The sequence below is a fragment of the Melopsittacus undulatus genome, chromosome 1 (genome assembly GCF_012275295.1).
Source record: "Melopsittacus undulatus isolate bMelUnd1 chromosome 1, bMelUnd1.mat.Z, whole genome shotgun sequence".
NCBI lineage: Eukaryota > Metazoa > Chordata > Aves > Psittaciformes > Psittaculidae > Melopsittacus > Melopsittacus undulatus.
Window position 1 is genome coordinate 1,134,645 of NC_047527.1, and position 21,210 is coordinate 1,155,854.

Genomic DNA, 21,210 nt, shown 5'->3' on the forward strand with positions numbered 1-21,210 from the left:
CCCCCCCCCACTGACCCCATCCCCCCTCCCCCCCGCCCCCCTATGGGTGCCCCCCCCCCCATGGGGGCAGCTCCCCACCTCCTATAGCACCACCGTGGCCCCCAATGCTGTGGCGCCCCCTAACGGGCCCCCCCACATTCCCCGCCCCCCCCCTTCCCCCCCACCCCCCCCCGCCCCCCTGCTCCCCCCCCTCCCCCCCCCCCGTCGCCCCCCCCAATAAGAGCGTCTTTGACGTGTGGCTGAGCCACCCCGGGGACACTGCCCCCCCTGCGATCCGGGGGTAGTGACCTTTGACCTCTGTGAGACACCCCCCCCGTGTGTGTGACCCCCCCCCCGTGGTACCCAATAAAGAGGAGGTGGGGGAACCCCCAGGGAGCTCTGTGGGGGGGGAGGGAGGGGAGGGGGATCCCCCCCATGGGAGGGGTGCGGGGGGGGTGAGCCCCAACATCCTTGTACCCCTGTATCCATCCCTGTACCCTCATATCCATCCCTGTACCCCCGTATCCATCCCTGCATCCCTGTATCCATCCCTGTATCCTTGTATCCATCCCTGCATCCCCGTATCCATCCCTGTACCCCATATCCATCCCTGTACCCCATATCTATCCCTGTACCCCATATCTATCCCTGTACCCCATATCCATCCCTGTACCCCATATCTATCCCTGTACCCCGTATCCATCCCTGTACCCCTGTATCCATCCCTGTATCCTTCATATCCATCCCTGCATCCCCATATACCATCCGTGTATCCCTGTATCCATCCCTGTACCCCCATATCCATCCCTGTATTCCAATCTCCATCTTTGTATCCCCATATCCATCCCTGCATCCCCATATCCATCCCTGTATCCCTGTATCCATCCCTGTATCCCTGTATCCATCCCCGCACCCATCCCTGCTCCCCTCACCCCCATTCCCAGCCGCTCCGGTCCCTTTGCACATCAAAGCGCCGCCGGCGCCGGCTGTGATCGATGGGGATTGGCTGGAGATCGATGGGGATCGATGGGGATTGGCTGGGGATCAATGGGGGTCGATGGTGATTGGCTGGGGATCGATGGGGATTGGCTGGGGATCGGCAGGGATCGATGGGGATTGGCTGAGGATCGATGGGGATCGATGGGGATTGGCTGGGGATCGATGGGGATTGGCTGGGGATCGATAGGGATCGATGGGGATTGGCTGGGGATCGATGGGGATTGGCTGGGGATCGATGGGGATTGGCTGGGGATCGATAGGGATCGATGGGGATTGGCTGGGGATCGATAGGGATCGATGGGGATTGGCTGGGGATCGATGGGGATCGATGGGGATTGGCCCAACGCTGATTGCGTCACCCAAGGGGGCCCCAGAGCGACCCGAACTGACTGGGGTAAGGGACTGGTCTGTACTGGTCTGCACTGGTCTGCACTGGGCTGGAGTGGTCTGCACTGGTCTGTACTGGTCTGCACCAGGCTGCACTGGTCTGTACTGGGCTGTACTGGTCTGCACTGGTCTGGACTGGGCTGTATTGGTCTGCACTGGACTGTACTGGTCTGCACGGGACTGTACTGGGCTGTACTGGTCTGCACTGGTTTGCACTGGACTGTACTGGTCTGTTCTGGGCTGTACTGGGCTGTATTGCTCTGTACTGGTCTGTACTGGGCTGCACCGGGCTGCACTGGGCTGCACTGGGTTATACTGGTCTGTACTGGTCTGTTCTCGGCTGTACTGGGCTGTATTGGTCTGTACTGGGCTATACTGGTCTTTACTGGGCTGCACTGGGCTATACTGGTCTGTACTGCTCATACTGGGCTATATTGGTTTGTATTGGGCTATACTATTCTGTACTGGTCTGTACTGGAATATACTGGTCCATACAGGTCTGTACTGCTCTTTACTGCACTGTACTGGTCTGTACCGGGCTGATCTGGGCTATACTGGTCCATACTACACTGTACTGGTCCATATTGGGCTTTACCAGGCTGTATTGGGCTATACTGGTACTTACTGATCCATACAGGTCTATATTGGGCTATACTGGTCTGTACTGGTCCATGCTGGTGTGTACCGGGCTGTACTGGTCCATACAGGTCTGTACTGGGCTATACTGGTCTGTACTGGTCCGTACTGGTCCATGCCGGTCCATACTGGTCCATACTGGCCCATACTGGTCCATACTGGTCCGTACTGTTCCATACTGGTCCGCACTGGTCCATGCCGTTCTCCCCCTGCACCAACCCCCTCCCCCCACCAGGTGGCGCCGTTCCCCTCCGGCCGCCATCTTGGTTGTGGCCTCCCCCCCTTCCCTCCCCGCCACACCCATCATGGCGCCGCCCCCACCCCTAGCCCCGCCCACTTCCGCCCTCACCGGAAGCGTGGCCGCGTTGCCACGGCGACCGCGGGGGCGGGGCCGGGCCTGGTGAGGCCTTGCCGGTACCGGGGGGGGATCCATTGGGATAGGCCCCGGAATTCCCATTGGGAATGCGATGGGATAGGCCTGGGATCTTCCCCCCCCCTCCCCCCCCCTCCCCTCCGGCATTCCCGGTTGGATTTTGCCCTTCCCTTCCTTTCCCTTCCCAGCGGCATTCCCGGTTCCACCGGTTCCATCCATAGGGAAAACCCCTTCGCTTCCCGGTTCCCGTTGCTGCTCCATGGAATTCTCCCTTGGATAATGGGGGGAGGGGGAGGGGGGGGGTTGATCCTGGATTAAGGAAGCAGGAAAACGGGAAGGGGGTTGGGAAAAGCTGAGTTTATCCCTGTTTCCTTAAGGATTCTGTCCCTTTTCCTGGTAGGATTCCAGCGCAAACCGGGTGATTCCAGCGGCATTCCAAGCGGTATTCCAAGAGGGATTCCAAGCAGGATTCCAAGCGGCATTCCAAGCAGGATTCCAATCGGTATTCCAAGCAGGATTCCAAGTGGTATTCCAGCGGCATTCCAAGCGGTATTCCAAGCGGTATTCCAAGCAGGATTCCAAACGGCATTCCAAGCAGTATTCCAAGCGGGATTCCAAGTGGTATTCCAAGTGGTATTCCAGCGGCATTCTAAGCGGTATTCCAAGTGGCATTCCAAGAGGGATTCCAAGTGGTATTCCAAGCAGGATTCCAAGCAGTATTCCAGCAGCATTCCAAGAGGGATTCCAAGAGGGATTCCAAGCGGTATTCCAAGCAGGATTCCAAGCGGTATTCCAAACGGCATTCCAAGCGGTATTCCAAGTGGGATTCCAAGCGGTATTCCCAGCGGTATTCCAAGCAGGATTCCAGGCTCTTCCATGCCACTGCTGGATGCAATTCCAGAGATCGGGAATCACCATAAGCCTTTGGGATCATTGAGCGCCCAGCCAAGCTTTCCCTTCGGATCCATCGGATTTGCTCCTTGATTCCGGAATCCGTCGGGATCGGATCGGGAATTCCCATCACTGCATCCCCCATTCCCATCCTCCATCCCAGCGTTCCCTTTGGATGCTGACCCAACGGGACCACGGCGACGCTTCCCACCTTCCCATCCCATTTCCTGATCCCAATCCCAATCCGGAAGGCGCCGGGATCCAGGGATAAAGCTTTATCCCACTTCTTCCCATTGCTGAGGGGATGCCCGACCCCATTCCCATTGGGATCCCATGGCCGAGCACCGGGAGCTGGTGGCCGAGATGCCGGCGCTGGCCAGGCTCGGCATTCCCGACCGGATGCGCCAGGCTCGGGAACGCCGAGCGCAGCAGCTGCGGAGCTGGGCACGAGCCCAACGGGAATTCCAAGCGTCGGGAAGCGGCTCCGGATCCGATGGGAAAAGGGGGAAGAGGAAGAGCGGAGCCCATGGGAAGAGGGTGACGTTCCCGGATGGTGTCCGGCTCTTGGAAGCGGCTGCCAGGAGGGATGCGGATGAGGGTGGGAGATGGGAGAGGGGGGAAATCCTATGGGATTGGGGGGGATGGGATGGAGAGAGTGGATTTGGGTCTAAATATCCTGGGAAATGGGCTTGGAGCTTGGAATGTAGAGATAGGAACATCCGAATGTTGAACAAGGGCAAGGAAATGGATTTGAATTGGGATAATCCCATTCCCGATCCCAATCCCAATCCCAGGCTGGGGAAAGTCAAATCCCATGGGATTGGGGTGGGAAATGGGATGAAGATCCCGGATTTGGGTCCAAATATCCTGGAAAATGAGTTTGGAGCTTGGAATGTGGAGGTGGGAACATCCTAAGGTTGAACAAGGAATTGGATTTAGGTTGGGATAATCCCATTCCCAGATCCCAATCCCAATCCCAGGCTGGGAAATGTTTCTGGTTGAGGATCCCATGGGATTGGGGTGGGAAATGGGATGAAGATCCCAAATTTGGGTCTAAATATCCTGGAAAATGAGCCTGGATCTTGGAATGTGGAGGTGGGATCAGGATCCTGGATGGGATGCGAACATCATGGAATGGGAACAGGGGGGTTGTGACAATCCCAATCCCAGCAGAGGCTGCAATGGGATGGGATGGAGCATCCCTAAGGGACTGGGATGGACGGAAAGAGATCCAGGGTAGGCCATGGAGCAGCTCCATGGAGCATCCTGGCAATGGGATGCATGGAGCAGTTCTCGGTCCCTTCTATCCCGGCATTCCATGAGCTCATTCCCACCCCATTCCTCACCCGCAGTCCGACAATTCCTGGCTGCTGGAATCAGCCCCGATCTGTGCAATGAGGACGGGCTCACGGCGCTGCACCAGGTACCCCGGAGCTTCCCATGGTATTCCTGCTTATCCCATGCTTTTCCCACCCAAATCCCACACTTATCCCACTTATCCCACAATTTTCCCACTTATCCCATGCTTTTCCCACCCAAATTCCATGCTTTTCCTGCTTATCCCATGCTTTTGCTACCGAAATCCCATGCTTTTTGTGGTTATCCCACCCAAATCCCATGGTTTTCGCGCTTTTCCCATGCTCTTCCCACCCAAATCTCATGCTTTTTGTGCTTATCCCACCCAAATACCATGGTATTCCTGCTTATCCCACCCAAATCCCATGCTTTTCATGGTTATCCCACCCAAATCCCACATCATTCCCACTTATCCCACTCTTTCTCCACTTATCCCATCCTTTTCCCACCCAAATCCCATGCTTTTCCCTCTTATCCCATGCTTTTCCCACCCAAATTTCACGCTTTTCCCACTTATCCCACCCAAATCCCACTCTCTTCTTGCTTATTTCATCCTTTTCCCACCCAAATCCCACACTTTTCCCACTTATCCCATCATTTTCTCACCCAGATCCCATGCCATTCCTGCTTATCCCACACTTTTCCCACTTATCCTTTTCCCACCCAAATCCCACATCATTCCCGCTTATCCCATGCTCTTCCCACCCAAATCCCATGCTTTCCCCACTTAATCCCACCCATATCTCATGTCATTCCCACTTATCCCGCGCTTTTGCTACCGAAATCCCATGCTTTTCCTTCTTATCCCACACTTTTCCCACTTATCCCATCCTTTTCCCACCCAAATCCCATCCTTTCCCCACTTATCCCACCCAAATTCAACAGTATTCCCGATTATCCCATCCTTTTCCCACCCAAATCTCATGCTTTTCCTGCTTATCCCACCCAAATTCAACAGTATTCCTGATTATTCCATGCTCTTCCCACCCAAATACCATGCTTTTCCCTCTTATCACACCCAAATCCCACTGCATTCCTGCTTATCCCATGCTCTTCCCACCCAAATCCCATGCTTTTCCCTCTTATCCCACCCAAATCCCATCGTTTTCCCACCCAAATCCCATGTTTTTCCTGCTTATCCCACCCAAATCCCACGGTATTCCCACCCAAATCTCACGCTTTTCCCTCTTATCCCATCCAAATCCCACTGTTTTCTGGCTTATCCCATGCTTTTCCCACTTACCCCATCCTTTTCCCACCTAAATCCCATGTCATTCCCACTCATCCCACACTTTTCCCACTTATCCCATCATTTTCCCACCCAAATTCCATGCTTTTCCTTCTTATCCCACCCAAATCCCATGCTTTTCCTGCTTATCCCATCCTTTTCCCACCCAAATCCCATGCTTTTCCTGCTTATCGCACCCATATCCCATGGCATTCCTGCTTATCCCATGCTTTACCCACCCAAATCCCACACTTTTCCCACTTATCCCATCCTTTTCCCACCCAAATCCCATGCTTTTCCCTCTTATCCCACCCATATCCCATGGCATTCCTGCTTATCCCATGCTCTTCCCACCCAAATCCCATGCTTTTCCCACTTATCCCATCCTTTTCCCACCCAAATCCTGCGCTTTTCCCTCTTATCGCACCCAAATCCCATCCTTTTCCCACTTATCCCATCCTTTTCCCACCCAAATCCCATCCTTTTCCCACTTATCTCACCCATATACCATGGTATTCTCTCTTATCCCATGCTTTTCCCACCCAAATCCCATGCTTTTCCCGCTTATCCCATCCTTTTCCCACCCAAATCCCATCCTTTCCCCACTTATCCCACCCAAATTCAACAGTATTCCCGCTTATCCCATTCTCTTCCCACCCAAATCCCATGCTTTTCGCACTTATCCTACCCAAATCCCACTCTTTTCCTGCTTATCCCATCCTTTTCCCACCCAAATCCCATCCTTTCCCCACTTATCTCACCCATATACCATGGTATTTCCACTTATTCCATGCTTTTCCCACCCAAATCCCACACTTTTTCTGCTTATCCCATACTTTTCCGAGCCAATTCCCATGCTTTTCCCTCTTATCCCACCCATATCCCATGGCATTCCTGCTTATCCCATGCTCTTCCCACCCAAATCCCATGCTTTTCCCACTTATCCCACCCAAATTCCATGCTCTTCCCTCTTATCTCACTCAAATCCCATGCTTTTCCCATATTCCACCCAAATCCCATGGCATTCCTACTTATGCCACCCAAATCCCATCCTTTCCCCCCTTATCCCACCCATATCCCATGGCATTCCCACTTATCCCATGCTTTTCTCACCCAAATCCCACGCTTTTCCCACTTATCCCATCCTTTTCCCACCCAAATCCCACAGTATTCCCGATTATCCCATGCTTTTCCCACCCAAATCCCGTGCTTTCCTAACTTAATCCCACCCATATCCCATGTCATTCCCACTTATCCCACGCTTTTGCTACCGAAATCCCATGCTTTTCCTTCTTATCCCACACTTTTCCCACTTATCCCATCCTTTTCCCACCCAAATCCCATCCTTTCCCCCCTTATCCCACCCAAATCCCACAGTATTCCCGATTATCCTATGCTCTTCCCACCGAAATCCCATGCTTTTCCCTCTTATTGCACCCAAATCCCACGCTTTTCCCACTTATCCCATCCTTTTCCACCCAAATCCCATGCTTTTCCCGCTTATCTAACCCATATCCCATGGCATTCCTGCTTATCCCATGCTCTTCCCACCCAAATCCCACACTTTTCCCACTTATCCCATCCTTTTCCCACCCAAATTCCACTCTTTTCCCACTTATCCCATGCTTTTCCTGCTTATCCCATGCTTTTCCCACCCAAATCCCATGCTTTCCCCACTTATCCCACTCAAATTCAACAGTATTCCCGATTATCCCATCCTTATCCCACCCAAATCCCACATCATTCCCGATTATCCCACCCATATCCCACGGCATTCCCGGTTCCCCCCCAGAGCTGCATTGACGGCTGTGCTCCGGTGCTCCGGGCTCTGCTGGAGGCTGGTGCCTCTGTCAATGCCGCAGACAGTGAGCGCTGGACCCCCCTGCATGCGGCTGCCACCTGCGGGCACTGCGGGCTGGCCATGAGCCTCATCCAGAGGTGGTGCTGGGAGAGGGGTGGGAATGGGGGTGGGAATGGGAATGGGAATGGGGTTGGGAATGGTATTGGGAATGGGATTGGGATTGGGAATGGGATCGGGAATGGGAATGGGATTGGGAATGGGAATGGGATTGGGAATGGGATTGGGAATGGGAATGGGATTGGGATTGGGAACAGGATGGGGAACGGGAATGGGAGCGGGAATGGTATTGGGAATGGGATTGGGATTGGGAATGGGATCGGGAATGGGAATGGGATTGGGAATGGGAATGGGATTGGGAATGGGATTGGGAATGGGAATGGGGTTGGGATTGGGATTGGGAATGGGAAGGGGAATGGGATTGGGAATGGGATTGGGAATGGGAATGGGAACGGGATTGGGAATGGGGCCAGGAGTGGGATCAGGAACGGGATCAGGAATGGGATCGGGAACGGGATTGGGAATGGGAATGGGATCGGGAACGGGATTGGGAACAAGGCCAAGAGCGGGATCAGGAATGGGATCAGGAACGGGATCAGGAACAGGATTGGGAGTGGGGCTGGGATTGGGATTGGGAATGAGGCTAGGAATGGGATTGGGAACGAGATCAGGAATGGGATTGGGAATGGGATTGGGAACGGGGCCGGGAGCACTATCGGGAATGGGATTGGGAGCAGGGCCAGGAACGGGATCAGGAATGGGATCGGGAACAGGATCAGGAACAGGATTGGGAGCGGGGCCGGGAATGGTATTGGGAATGGGATCAGGATCGGGAACAGGAGTGGGAATGGGGCTGGGAGGGGGGCTGGGATCGGGAACGGGATCAGGAATGGGAATGGGATTGGGATCGGGAACGGGATCGGTATCAGGAATGGGATCAGGAACGGGATCGGGAGCAGGATCAGGAGCGGAGCCAGGAGTGGGATTGGGAATGGGATTGGAAGCGGGATTGGGAACGAGAATGGGATCAGAAACGGGGCCGGGAACGGGATCGGGAACGGGGCCAGGAGCGGGATTGGGAACGGGATCAGGAACGGGATCGGGAGCGTGGCCGGGAGTGGGGCTGGGATTGGGGTCAGGACGGGGCTGGGAATGGGATTGGGAACGGAATCGGGAACGGGATCAGGAATGGGATTGGGATCGGGAACGGCACCGATCCCAGCCCCTGTCCCTGCCTCCCAGCGGAGCAGACCTGCTGGCGCTCAATGCCGACGGGAACATGCCCTATGACCTGTGCGAGGATGAGGCCACCCTGGACTGCCTGGAGAGCGCCATGGCCGCGCAGGGTGAGTGTGTGTTGGGGTCCTGATCCATAGGGATCCAGCGTTGGGATACATCAGGATCCATCGGGATCCATTGGGATCCAGCATCAGGATCCATTGGGATCCAGAGTTGGGATACATCGGGATCCGAATCCATGGGAATCCATGGGGATCCAGCATCAGGATCCATGGGGATCCAGAGTTGGGATCCATCAAGATCCAGCATCGGGATCAATTGGGATTCAGCATCAGGATCCATCGGGATCCATTGGGATTCATCATCGGGATCCATCGGGATCCATCATCAGGGTCCACCAGGATCTAGATCCATCAGGATCCTTTGGGATCTATCAGGATCCAGATCCATCAGGATCCAGTGTTGGGATCCACCAGGATCCAGATCCACCAGGATCCATCAGAATCCAGAGTTGGGATCCATCAGGATCCAGCACCGGGATCCATCGGGATCCAGTGTCGTGATCAATCGGGATCCACTGTCAGGATCCATTGGGATCCAGATCCATCAGGATTCAGATCTATAGGGGTCCATTGGGATCCAGAGTCGAGATCCATCTGGATCAGGATCCATTGGGATCCAGCATCAGGATCCATCGGGATCCAGTGTGGAGTCAATCGGGATCAACTGTCCGGACCCATCGGGACCCACTGCCAGGATCCATTGGGGTCCAGCATCGGGATCCAGTGTTGGGATCCATTGGGATCCAGATCCATCAGGATCAATTGGGATCCAGAGTTGGGATCCATCAGGATCCATCACGATCCAGCATTGGGATCCATCGGGATCCATCAGGATCAGTGCCTTGCCCCCTCCATAGCTCCTCGCTGTCTCCCATAGGGATCACACAGGAGAAGATCGAGGAAGCACGCGCCGCTCCGGAGCGCCGGATGCTGGAGGAGATCCGGAGCCTCCTGGATGCCGGAGAGGACCTGGATGCTCCCCGGGGCCACGGAGCCACCTTGGTAGGAGTCGGGAATGGGATGGGAGATGCTGGAGCCGACCCTCATTCCCAACCGGATCCGATCCATCCCTTCCAGCTCCATGTGGCTGCAGCCAATGGGTACCTGGAGGCAGCAGAGCTGCTCCTAGAGCATCGCGCCGGGATCGCCGTCCGGGATTGGGATGGATGGGAACCTCTGCACGCGGCTGCATGCTGGGGGCAGGTAGGGCAGCGTTCCCGATGGATTTGGCCTCGTTCCCGCCCCAGGTGGGGCAGAATTCCCTGTTTTCAGCGGGATTTGGTGCAATTTTAGGGAAAATTCCTGATTTTCTGCAAAATTCTCAATTTTCCACCCAATTTTGCTCAGGTTTATGCAAAACTCCTAAGTTCAGGCAAATCCTGCCCAATGATGCTCAGTTTTAAGCAAAATTTCCAATTTTCAGGAAATCCCTGCCTGATTTTGCTCAATTTTAGGTAGAATTCCCGATTTTCAGCCTGATTTTGCTCAATTTTAGGCAAAATTCTCAATTTTCCACCCAGTTTTGCTCAGGTTTATGCAAAATTCCTAAGTTCAGGCAAATCCTGCCCAATTGTATTCAATTTTAAGCAAAATTCCCAATTTTCAGGAAATCCCTTCCTGATTTTGCTCAAATTTAGGCAATATTTTGATTTTCAACGTGATTTTGCTCGATTTTAGGCAGAATTCACTATTTTCAGGCAAATCCTACTCAATTTTACTCAACCCTGAAATTCAGTGAAATCAGGATGAAAACTTGGAATTTTGCCTAAAATTGAGAAAAACTGGGCAGGGTTTACTCAATTTTAGGTGAAATTCCAAATATTCAGCCTTTTGTTGCTGAATTTCTGGCAAATTTCCCAATTTTCAGGCAAAACCTGCCCAATTTTTCTCAATTTTAGGCAAAATTCCAAGTTTTCAGCCTGATTTCACGGAATTTCTGGCAAAATTCTCAATTTTTAGGCAAATTCTGCCCAATTTTGCCTGATTTGGCTTCAAATTCCCTGTTTTTTGGGTAAAATCTGCCCTTTTTTTGGAAAAATTTGGACAGTTTTGCCTAAAATTGGGAAAAATCAGATTGAATCAGGCAGCAATTCCCTGAATATTTCAAACCCTTCCTGATTTTAGTCAAAATTCCCTGATTTTCAGTAAAACCCTGCCTGATTTTGCCCAATTTTGCCCAAAACTGCCTGATTTCCAGGCAAACCCTGCCCGATTCTGCTGGATTTGGGGCAAACCCACTCAATTTGTGTGATTTTGGGTGAAATTCCCAACTTTTCAGGCAACTCCTGCCTGATCCTGCCCAATTTGGTATAAAGTTGCTCAATTTTCCAGCAAATTGCCCAATTCTTCCCATTTTTTTGCTAAATCTCCCCATTTTCAGGCAAACCCACCTCATTCTTCCTGATTTGGCCCAAATTTTCCCAAAATTTCCCAATTTTTAGGCAATCTCTGCCTCATTTTTCCTGATTTTCCTTTTTTGGGACAAAATTCCCCAATTTTACTCTATTTTGAGGCAAACCCACCCAATTTTGCCTAATGTGGGGCAAAATCACCCAATTTTAGGTAAATCCTGCCTGATTCTGCCTGCTTTTGGGGCAAATCCCTTGATTTTCAGGCAAATCCTGTCTGATTCTGGGGGATTTGGGACCAAAATCCCTGAATTTTCTGCAATTCCCAATTCTGCAGAATTTTTCCCAATTTGGGGCAAAATTTATCACATTCCAATAAAACTCTTCCCAATTCTCCCAATTTGACCTGATTTTGGTCAAAATTCCCTCATTTTCAGTCAAACTCGCCCTGGATCTGTTGGATTTGGGGCAAAATTGGCCCAATTCTGCCCAATTTTCAGGAAAATCCTGCCCAATTTTGCTCAATTTTGAGCCAAATTTGTGCAAATTTGCTCAATTTTGAGCAAAATTCCCCAATTTTCCCGCAAACCCCATCTGATTTCCCCAATTTTGCCCCAATTTTGCCCCAATTTTGCCCCAATTTTGCCCATTTCCTTCCATTTTCCCTCATTTTTCCCAATTTTCCCCCAATTTCACCCATTGTTTCTGTTTTTCCCAATTTCCTCCCATTTTCCCCCATTCTCCCCCATTTTTCCACCCTTTCCCCAGTTTCACCCCAGTTTTTCCCCATTTCCCCCAATTTTCACCCATTTTCCCAATTTTTTCCACGTTTTCCCCCATTTGTCAGCATTTCCCCCCATTTTTCCCACAATTTTCCCATTTTCCCCCCATTTTCCCCCATTCCCGGCAGCTGCCGCTCCTGGAGCTCCTGGTTGCCCATGGAGCCGACCTCAATTCCAAGACGGATCTGGATGAGACCCCCCTGGGTGAGTCCTGACCTCCTGTGTCCATCCCTATTCCCAATCCTTTGTGTCCATCCCTATTCCCAATCCTTTGTGTCCATCCCTATTCCCATCCTTTATGTGTCCATCCCTATTCCCAATCCCTTTGTGTCCATCCCTATTCCCATCCCTTTGTGTGTCCATCCCTATTCCCATCCCTTTGTGTCCATCCCTATTCCCATCCCTTTATGTGTCCATCCATATTCCCATCCCTTTGTGTCCATCCCTATTCCCATCCCTTTGTGTCCATCCCTATTCCCATCCCTTTGTGTGTCCATCCCTATTCCCATCCTTTGTGACCATCCCTATTCCCATCCCTTTGTGTCCATCCCTATTCCCATCCCTTTGTGTCCATCCCTATTCCCACCCTTTGTGTGTCCATCCCTATTCCCAACCCTTTGTGTCCATCCCTATTCCCATCCCTTTGTGTGTCCATCCCTATTCCCAACCCTTTGTGTCCATCCCTATTCCCATCCTTTGTGTGTCCATCCCTATTCCCATCCCTTTGTGTCCATCCCTATTCCCAACCCTTTCTGTCCATCCCTATTCCCATCCTTTGTGTCCATCCCTATTCCCAATCCTTTCTGTGTCCATCCCTATTCCCATCCCTTTGTGTCCATCCCTATTCCCAACCTTTGTGTCCATCCCTATTCCCATCCCTTTGTGTGTCCATCCCTATTCCCAACCCTTTGAGTCCATCCCTATTCCCATCCCTTTGTGTGTCCATCCCTATTCTCATCCCTTTGTGTCCATCCCTATTCCCATCCTTTGTGTCTATCCCTATTCCCATCCCTTTGTGTCCATCCCTATTCCCAACCCTTTGTGTCCATCCCTATTCCCAACCCTTTGTGTCCATCCCTATTCCCATCCCTTTGTCTCCATCCCTATTCCCATCCCTTTGTGTGTCCATCCCTATTCCCATCCCTTTGTGTGTCCATCCCTATTCCCATCCCTTTGTCTCCATCCCTCTTCCCACCCTTTGTGTCCATCCCTATTCCCACCCTTTGTGTGTCCATCCCTATTCCCACCCTTTGTGTCCATCCCTATTCCCACCCTTTGTGTCCATCCCTAATCGCATCACTTTGTGTCCATCCCTATTCCCACCCTGTGTGTGTCCATCCCTATTCCCACCCTTTGTGTGTCCATCCCTATTCCCATCCCTTTGTGTCCATCCCTATTCCCATTCTTTGTGTGTCCATCCCTATTCCCATCCCTTTGTGTGTCCATCCCTATTCCCACCCTTTGTGTCCATCCCTATTCCCATTCCTTTGTGTGTCCATCCCTATTCCCATCCCTTTGTGTGTCCATCCCTATTCCCATCCCTTTGTGTCCATCCCTATTCCCATCCCTTTGTGTGTCCATCCCTATTCCCATCCCTGTGTGCCCATCCCTATTCCCATCCCTTTGTGTCCATCCCTATTCCCAATCCTTTCTGTGTCCATCCCTATTCCCATCCCTTTGTGCCCATCCCTATTCCCATCCCTTTGTGTCCATCCCTATTCCCATCCCTTTGTATCCATCCCTATTCCCAATCCTTTGTGTCCATCCCTATTCCCATTCCTTTGTGTCCATCCCTATTCCCATCCTTTGTGTGTCCATCCCTATTCCCATCCCTTTGTGTCCATCCCTATTCCCAACCCTTTGTGTCCATCCCTATTCCCATCCTTTGTGTGTCCATCCCTATTCCCATCCTTTGTGTCCATCCCTGTTCCCATCCCATTGTGTCCATCCCTATACCCATCCCTTTGTGTCCATCCCTATTCCCATCCTTTGTGTCCATCCCTGTTCCCATCCCTTTGTGTCCATCCCTATTCCCAATCCTTTCTGTGTCCATCCCTATTCCCATCCCTTTGTGTGTCCATCCCAATTCCCATCCCTTTCTGTTCCCATCCCTATTCCCATCACTTTGTCTCCATCTCTATTCCCATCCCTTTGTGTCCATCCCTATTCCCACCCTTTGTGTGTCCATCCCTATTCCCAACCCTTTGTGTCCATCCCTATTCCCATCCCTTTGTGTGTCCATCCCTATTCCCAACCCTTTGTGTCCATCCCTATTCCCATCCTTTGTGTGTCCATCCCTATTCCCATCCCTTTGTGTCCATCCCTATTCCCAACCCTTTGTGTCCATCCCTATTCCCATCCTTTGTGTCCATCCCTATTCCCAATCCTTTCTGTGTCCATCCCTATTCCCATCCCTTTGTGTCCATCCCTATTCCCAACCTTTGTGTCCATCCCTATTCCCATCCCTTTGTGTGTCCATCCCTATTCCCAACCCTTTGAGTCCATCCCTATTCCCATCCCTTTGTGTGTCCATCCCTATTCTCATCCCTTTGTGTCCATCCCTATTCCCATCCTTTGTGTCTATCCCTATTCCCATCCCTTTGTGTCCATCCCTATTCCCAACCCTTTGTGTCCATCCCTATTCCCAACCCTTTGTGTCCATCCCTATTCCCATCCCTTTGTCTCCATCCCTATTCCCATCCCTTTGTGTGTCCATCCCTATTCCCATCCCTTTGTGTGTCCATCCCTATTCCCATCCCTTTGTCTCCATCCCTCTTCCCACCCTTTGTGTCCATCCCTATTCCCACCCTTTGTGTGTCCATCCCTATTCCCACCCTTTGTGTCCATCCCTATTCCCACCCTTTGTGTCCATCCCTAATCCCATCACTTTGTGTCCATCCCTATTCCCACCCTGTGTGTGTCCATCCCTATTCCCACCCTTTGTGTGTCCATCCCTATTCCCATCCCTTTGTGTCCATCCCTATTCCCATTCTTTGTGTGTCCATCCCTATTCCCATCCCTTTGTGTGTCCATCCCTATTCCCATCCCTTTGTGTCCATCCCTGTTCCCATCCCCTTGTGTGTCCATCCCTATTCCCAATCCTTTGTGTGTCCATCCCTATTCCCATCCCTTTCTGTTTCCATTCCTATTCCCATCCTTTTGTGTGTCCATCCCTATTCCCATCCCATTGTGCCCATCCCTATTCCCATCCTTTGTGTGTCCATCCCTATTCCCAATCCTTTGTGTCCATCCCTATTCCCATCCCTTTGTGTCCATCCCTATTCCCATCCCTTTGTGTCCATCCCTGTTCCCATCCCTTTGTATCCATCCCTATTCCCAACCCTTTGTGTCCATCCCTATTCCCAATCCTTTGTGTCCATCCCTATTCCCATCCCTTTCTGTGTCCATCCCTATTCCTACCCTTTGTGTCCATCCCTATTCCCAATCCTTTGTGTCCATCCGTATTCCCATTCCTTTGTGTGTCCATCCCTATTCCCACCCTTTGTGCCCATCCCATTCCCGGTATTCCCGGTATTCCAGACGTCAGTGCGGACGAGCGCACCCGCTCCAAGCTCCTGGAATTGCGGCACAAGCGCGCGGCCGTGATGAAATCCCAGGAAAAGCACAAATCCCAACTCCAGCGCCGCGCTTCCAGCACCGGGAGCCGGGGGTGAGGTTGGGAATGGGGCGGGATGGGATCCTGGGATGTTGGGATGCGGGTGGTGGGACACGGGAATGGGTTCAATGGGAATGTTCTGGGTGCTGTAATGTGGTTGGATGGGGCTTGGAGCATCCCGGTCCATTGGGATGTATCCCTATGGAATGGGATGAGCCTGTGGGGCTTGGAGCATCCTGTTCCATTGGGATGTATCCCTGTGGAATGGGATGTGCCTGTTGGGCCTGGAGCATCCCGGTCCATTGGGATGTATCCCTATGGATTGGAATGAGCCTGTGGGGCTTGGAGCCTCCCTATCCCTGGGGCTGTATCCCTATGGATTGTGATGAGTTTCTGGGACCTAGGACATCCTGTTCCATTGGGCTGTATCCCTATGGAATAGGATGAGCTTGTGGGGCTTGGAGCATCCTGGTCCATTGGGCTGTATCCCTATGGAATGGGATGCACCTTTGGGGCCTAGAGCCTCCCTGCTCCCTGGGGCTGTATCCCTATGGAATGGGATGAGCTGGGGCCTAGAGCATCCTGTTCCATTGGGATATATCCCTATGGATTGGGATGCACCTCCATGGCCAGGAGCCTCCCTATCCCTGGGCCTGTATCCCTATGGATGGAGCCTGGAGCCTCCCTATCCCAGGGCTGTATCCCTATGGAATGGGATGTGCCTCAGGGGCCTGGAGCATCCTGTTCCATTGGGCCTGTATCCCTATGGAATGGGATGAGCTTGTGGGGCTTGGAGCATCTCGGTCCATTGGGATATATCCCTATGGAATGGGATGCACCTCCAGAGCCAGGAGCCTCCCTATCCCAGGGCCTGTATCCCTATGGATGGAGCCTGGAGCCTCCCTATCCCAGGGCCTGTAACCCTATGGAATGGGATGCGCCTGTGGGGCTTGGAGCATCCTGCTCCATGGAGCTGTATCCCTATGGAATAGGATGAGCTTGTGGGGCTTGGAGCATCCTGCTCCACTGGGATGTATCCCTATGGATTGTGATGTGCTTCTGGGGCCTAGAGCATCCTGATCCATTGGGATATATCCCTATGGATTGGGATGCACTTCCAGAGCCAGGAGCATCCTGCTCCATTGGGCTGTATCCCTATGGAATGGGATGAGCCTGTGGGGTCTGGAGCCTCCCTGCTCCCAGGGGCTGTATCCCTATGGAATGGGATGAGCTTCTGGGACCTAGGACATCCTTTTCCATTTGGATATATCCCTATGGATTGGGATGCACCTCCAGAGCCAGGATCATCCTACTCCATTGGGCTGTATCCCTATGGAATGGGATGAGCTTCTGGGACCTAGAGCATCCTGTTCCATTGGGATATATCCTTATGGATTGGGATGCACCTCCAGGGCCTAGAACCTCCCTATCCCAGGGCCTGTATCCCTATGGAATGGGATGTGCCTGTCGGGCCTGGAGCATCCTGCTCCATTGGGCTGTATCCCTATGGATGGGGCCTGGATCCTCCCTATCCCAGGCCTATATCCCTATGGATCCATGCCCATCTCCGGCATTCCCAGGAAAGTCGTGCGCCGCGCCAGCCTCTCGGAGCGATCCCACCTGTACCGACGGGAGCACGAGCGCGAGGCCCTGGTGTGGCAGCGGCGCGGGAGCCTGGAGCCGGGATCGGATCCTATGGGATCGGATCCTATGGGATCGGATCCAATGGGATCAGATCCAATGGGATCAGATGCAATGGGATCGGATCCAATGGGATCGGAGCCATCGCAACCCAATGGAGACTTCACCCCCCCACACACATTGGCCGAGCTCAAGCGGATCCGAGCGGCTTCCAAGGGACAACGGGATCCGGATCGGGATCGGGATCGGGATCAGGATCAGGATCGGGATCGGGATCGGGATCCGGAGCCGCCGCTCCTGAAGCTGACGGCGCCCATGGAAGAGGCTCCGGGTGGGAAGCGCCGGTGCTGCCAAGTGATGTGAGAGTGGGATCAGTGGGATCGGGAATCATTGGGATCGGGAATCATTGGGATCGGGAATCCCTGGAATTCTCTTCGGGATCTTCGGGATCTGCTTCGGGATTCGGACGTTTTCCACCCCAAAGATGATGTTTTTGGTGGTTTTCCTTGCTCCGGAGGTTCTTGGATGCGGGAGCGGCCCCATGGCTATGGGGCAGCTATGGGGCAGCCCCATGGCCATGGGTGTCTATGGGGCACGCACTGCAGGGGGGGTGCCTCATAGCAATGGGTGTCTATGGGGTACACACTGCGGGGAGGGGGGGGGTCGGGACTAGGGTGCCCCATAGCAAGGTATATCTATGGGGCACCCAGGGGAGGGGTCTATGGGGTGTGTACTGGGGGGTTCTATGGGGCACCCCATAGAAAGAGGTCACTGTGGGCACCCCACATTGAGGATGTGTCTATGGGGCATTAATGGAGGGGGGATCTATGGGGCACCCCATAGCAAAGGGTGTCTATGAGGCACACATGGGGGTCACAAAGCACATCTATGGGGCACCCCATAGCAAGGGTGTGTGTGAGTACCCAAGGGGGGTTCCTATGGGGTGCCCCATAGCAAGACGCATCTATGGGGCACCCCATAGCGAGGCACATCTATGGGGCACCCGATAGTGAAAGCAAAGGGCGTCTGTGGGCACCCATGAGGGTGCCTATGTGGCACCCCATAGCAAGATGCATCTATGGGGCACCCCATAGCAAGGCACATCTGTGGGGCACCCCATAGTGAAAGCAAAGTGTGTCATTGGGCACCCATGGGGGTGCCTATGGTGCACCCCATAGCAAGGCTCACCTATGGGGCACCCCATAGCCATGAGCTGCTGTGGGGCACCAACAGGGTCCCTATGGGGCACCCCATGGCCGGGCCCATCTATGGGGCAGGGGGGGGTTGGGGGGGGTGTTCCCATTCCTCTGGTGTCACCTCTCTGCCTGTGCTATAAATACCCCCTCCCTCCCCTCCCCCCCCCACCCATGGGTCCCTGCACCCCCCACTTATGGGTCACCCCCTCCAGCCCCATAGCGTTGACCCCCCCCCCCCCCATAGGGCGCTATGGGGCAGCCCCACCACCCCCCTGGCTATTGGTTGCTGGTGAAGGTCAGAGGCCACCCCAGCCCCATAGCTCCTCCTCCTGCCCCATAGCACCCACAGCACAGAGGTGAGGCACTGGGGGGGCAGGGTTGTGGGGCTCTGCCCCATAGCGCTATGGGGCAGGGAGGGGGGTGTGGGGTTGGTGGCTGTGTGGGGCTGATAAGGGGAATGGGGGCCCCACAATGCACCCTGGGGGGAATGTGTGGGGCTGGGCCCCATGGGAGGTGGGGGGGGGAAAGTGTGGGGTGCCCCATATGGGGCCGAGGGGGGGGAACACGTGGGGAGGGGTTGCTGTGGGGTGCCCCATAACAAGGGTGTTTATGGTCCCTCCACATTGGTCTCTATGGGGTGCCCCATAGCAAGGGGTGTCCATGGGCCCCCCACATTGGTCTCTATGGTGTGCCCCATAGCAAGGGTGTTTATGGGCCCCCCACATTGGTCTCTATGGGGTGTCCCATAGCAAGGGGTACCCATGGCCCCCCCACATTGGTCTCTATGGGGTGCCCCATAGCAAGGGGTGTCCATGTGCCCCACACATTGGTCTCTATGGGGTTCCCCATAGCAAGGGGTGTCCATGTGCCCCACACATTGGTCTCTATGGGGTTCCCCATAGCAAGGGGTGCCCATGGGCCCCCCACATTGGTCTCTATGGGGTGCCCCATAGCAAGGGGTGTCCATGGCCCCCCCACATTGTACACTATGGGGTGCCCCATAGCAAGGGGTGTCCATGTGCCCCACACATTGGTCTCTATGGAGTCCCCTATAGCAAGGAGTGTCCGTGGCCCCCCCACATTGTTCTCTATGGGGTGCCCCATAGCAAGGGGTGTCCATGTGCCCCACACACTGGTCTCTATGGGGTGCCCCATAGCAAGGGGTGTCCATGACCCCCACATTGGTCTCTATGGGGTGCCCCATAGCAAGGGGTTCCCATGGGCCCCCCACATTGGTCTCTATGGGGTGCCCCATAGCAAGGGGTGCCCATGGGCCCCACACATTGGTCTCTATGGGGTGCCCCATAGCAAGGGGTGTCCATGTGCCCCACACATTGGTCTCTATGGAGTCCCCTATAGCAAGGAGTGTCCGTGGCCCCCCCACATTGGTCTCTATGGGGTGCCCCATAGCAAGGGGTGTCCATGGGCCCCCCACATTGGTCTCTATGGGGTGCCCCATAGCGAGGGGTGCCCATGGGCCCCCCACATTGGTCTCTATGGGGTGCCCCATAGCAAGGAGTGTCCATGGGCCCCCCACATTGGTCTCTATGGGGTGCCCCATAGCAAGGGGTGTCCATGCCCCCCCCCCACATTGTTCTCTATGGGGTGCCCCATAGCAAGGGGTGTCCATGCCCCCCCCCCATTGGTCTCTATGGGGTACCGCCCCCCAACGTCCTCTTCAGCACCCGCAGCCAATCAGCTTCGGGTGGGCGGGGCCAGCGGCAGCCGCTCCGCTCCCTGATTGGCTGGCGGGGGGGGGGGGGGGGGGCGGGGCCAGCGCGCAGGAGCCGTTACGTCCGTTGGGGGGCGCAGGAGAGCAGCCGGGGGGGGGGCAATGAAGAAGCGCGGGTCAGTGGGGCGCTATGGGGTCACTATAGGGCTCTATGGGGTCACTATAGGGCTCTATGGGGTCACTATGGGGCGCTATGGGCCCCTGTGGGATCACTATGGGGCGCTATGGGGTCACTATGGGGCTTTATGGGCCACTGTGGAGTCACTTTTGGGTGCTATGGGGCTCTATGGGGGGCTATGGGGTCACTATGGGGCGCTATGGGGTCACTATAGGGCTCTATGGGGTCACTATGGGGCGCTATGGGGCTCTATGGGGGGCTATGGGGTCACTATGGGGCGCTATGGGGTCACTATAGGGCTCTATGGGGTCACTATGGGGCGCTATGGGGTCACTATGGGGCTCTATGGGGTCACTATAGGGCGCTATGGGGTCACTATAGGGCACTATGGGGTCACTATAGGGCTCTATGGGGTCACTATGGGGCGCTATGGGGCACTGTGGAGTCACTTTTGGGCGCTATGGGGCTCTATGGGGCTCTGTGGGATCACTATGGGGCGCTATTGGGCTCTATGGGTCCCTATGGGGCGCTATGGGGTCACTATGGGGTCACTGTGGTCCCCTATGGGGTCACTATGGGTCAGTATGGGTCGCTGTGGAGTTGCTATGGGGCCAGGGGGTGTCTCTATAGGGTGCTATGGGGTCACTATGGGCCCCTATGGGGCGCTGTGGGGTCACTATAGGGCTCTGTGGGGTCACTATGGGGCTCTATGGGGCTGTGTGTGGTCACTATGGGGTCACTATGAAGCTTTATGGGGTCACTATGGGGC

The 21,210-nt window shown here is 54.1% G+C and overlaps 1 protein-coding gene across 1 annotated transcript; it reads left to right on the forward strand.

Moving 5' to 3' along the window:
• Nucleotides 1-3,177: 3,177 nt before the first annotated feature.
• Nucleotides 3,178-17,880, forward strand: PPP1R16A (protein phosphatase 1 regulatory subunit 16A). The gene is made up of 9 exons (XM_034063138.1): nucleotides 3,178-3,863; nucleotides 4,618-4,688; nucleotides 7,642-7,787; nucleotides 8,950-9,053; nucleotides 9,886-10,010; nucleotides 10,086-10,211; nucleotides 12,267-12,342; nucleotides 15,679-15,808; nucleotides 17,335-17,880. Exons 1-9 carry the CDS (start codon nucleotides 3,599-3,601, stop codon nucleotides 17,756-17,758), a joined length of 1,467 nt encoding a protein of 488 aa, XP_033919029.1. The 5' UTR covers nucleotides 3,178-3,598; the 3' UTR covers nucleotides 17,759-17,880.
• The last annotated feature ends 3,330 nt before the right edge of the window (nucleotides 17,881-21,210 follow it).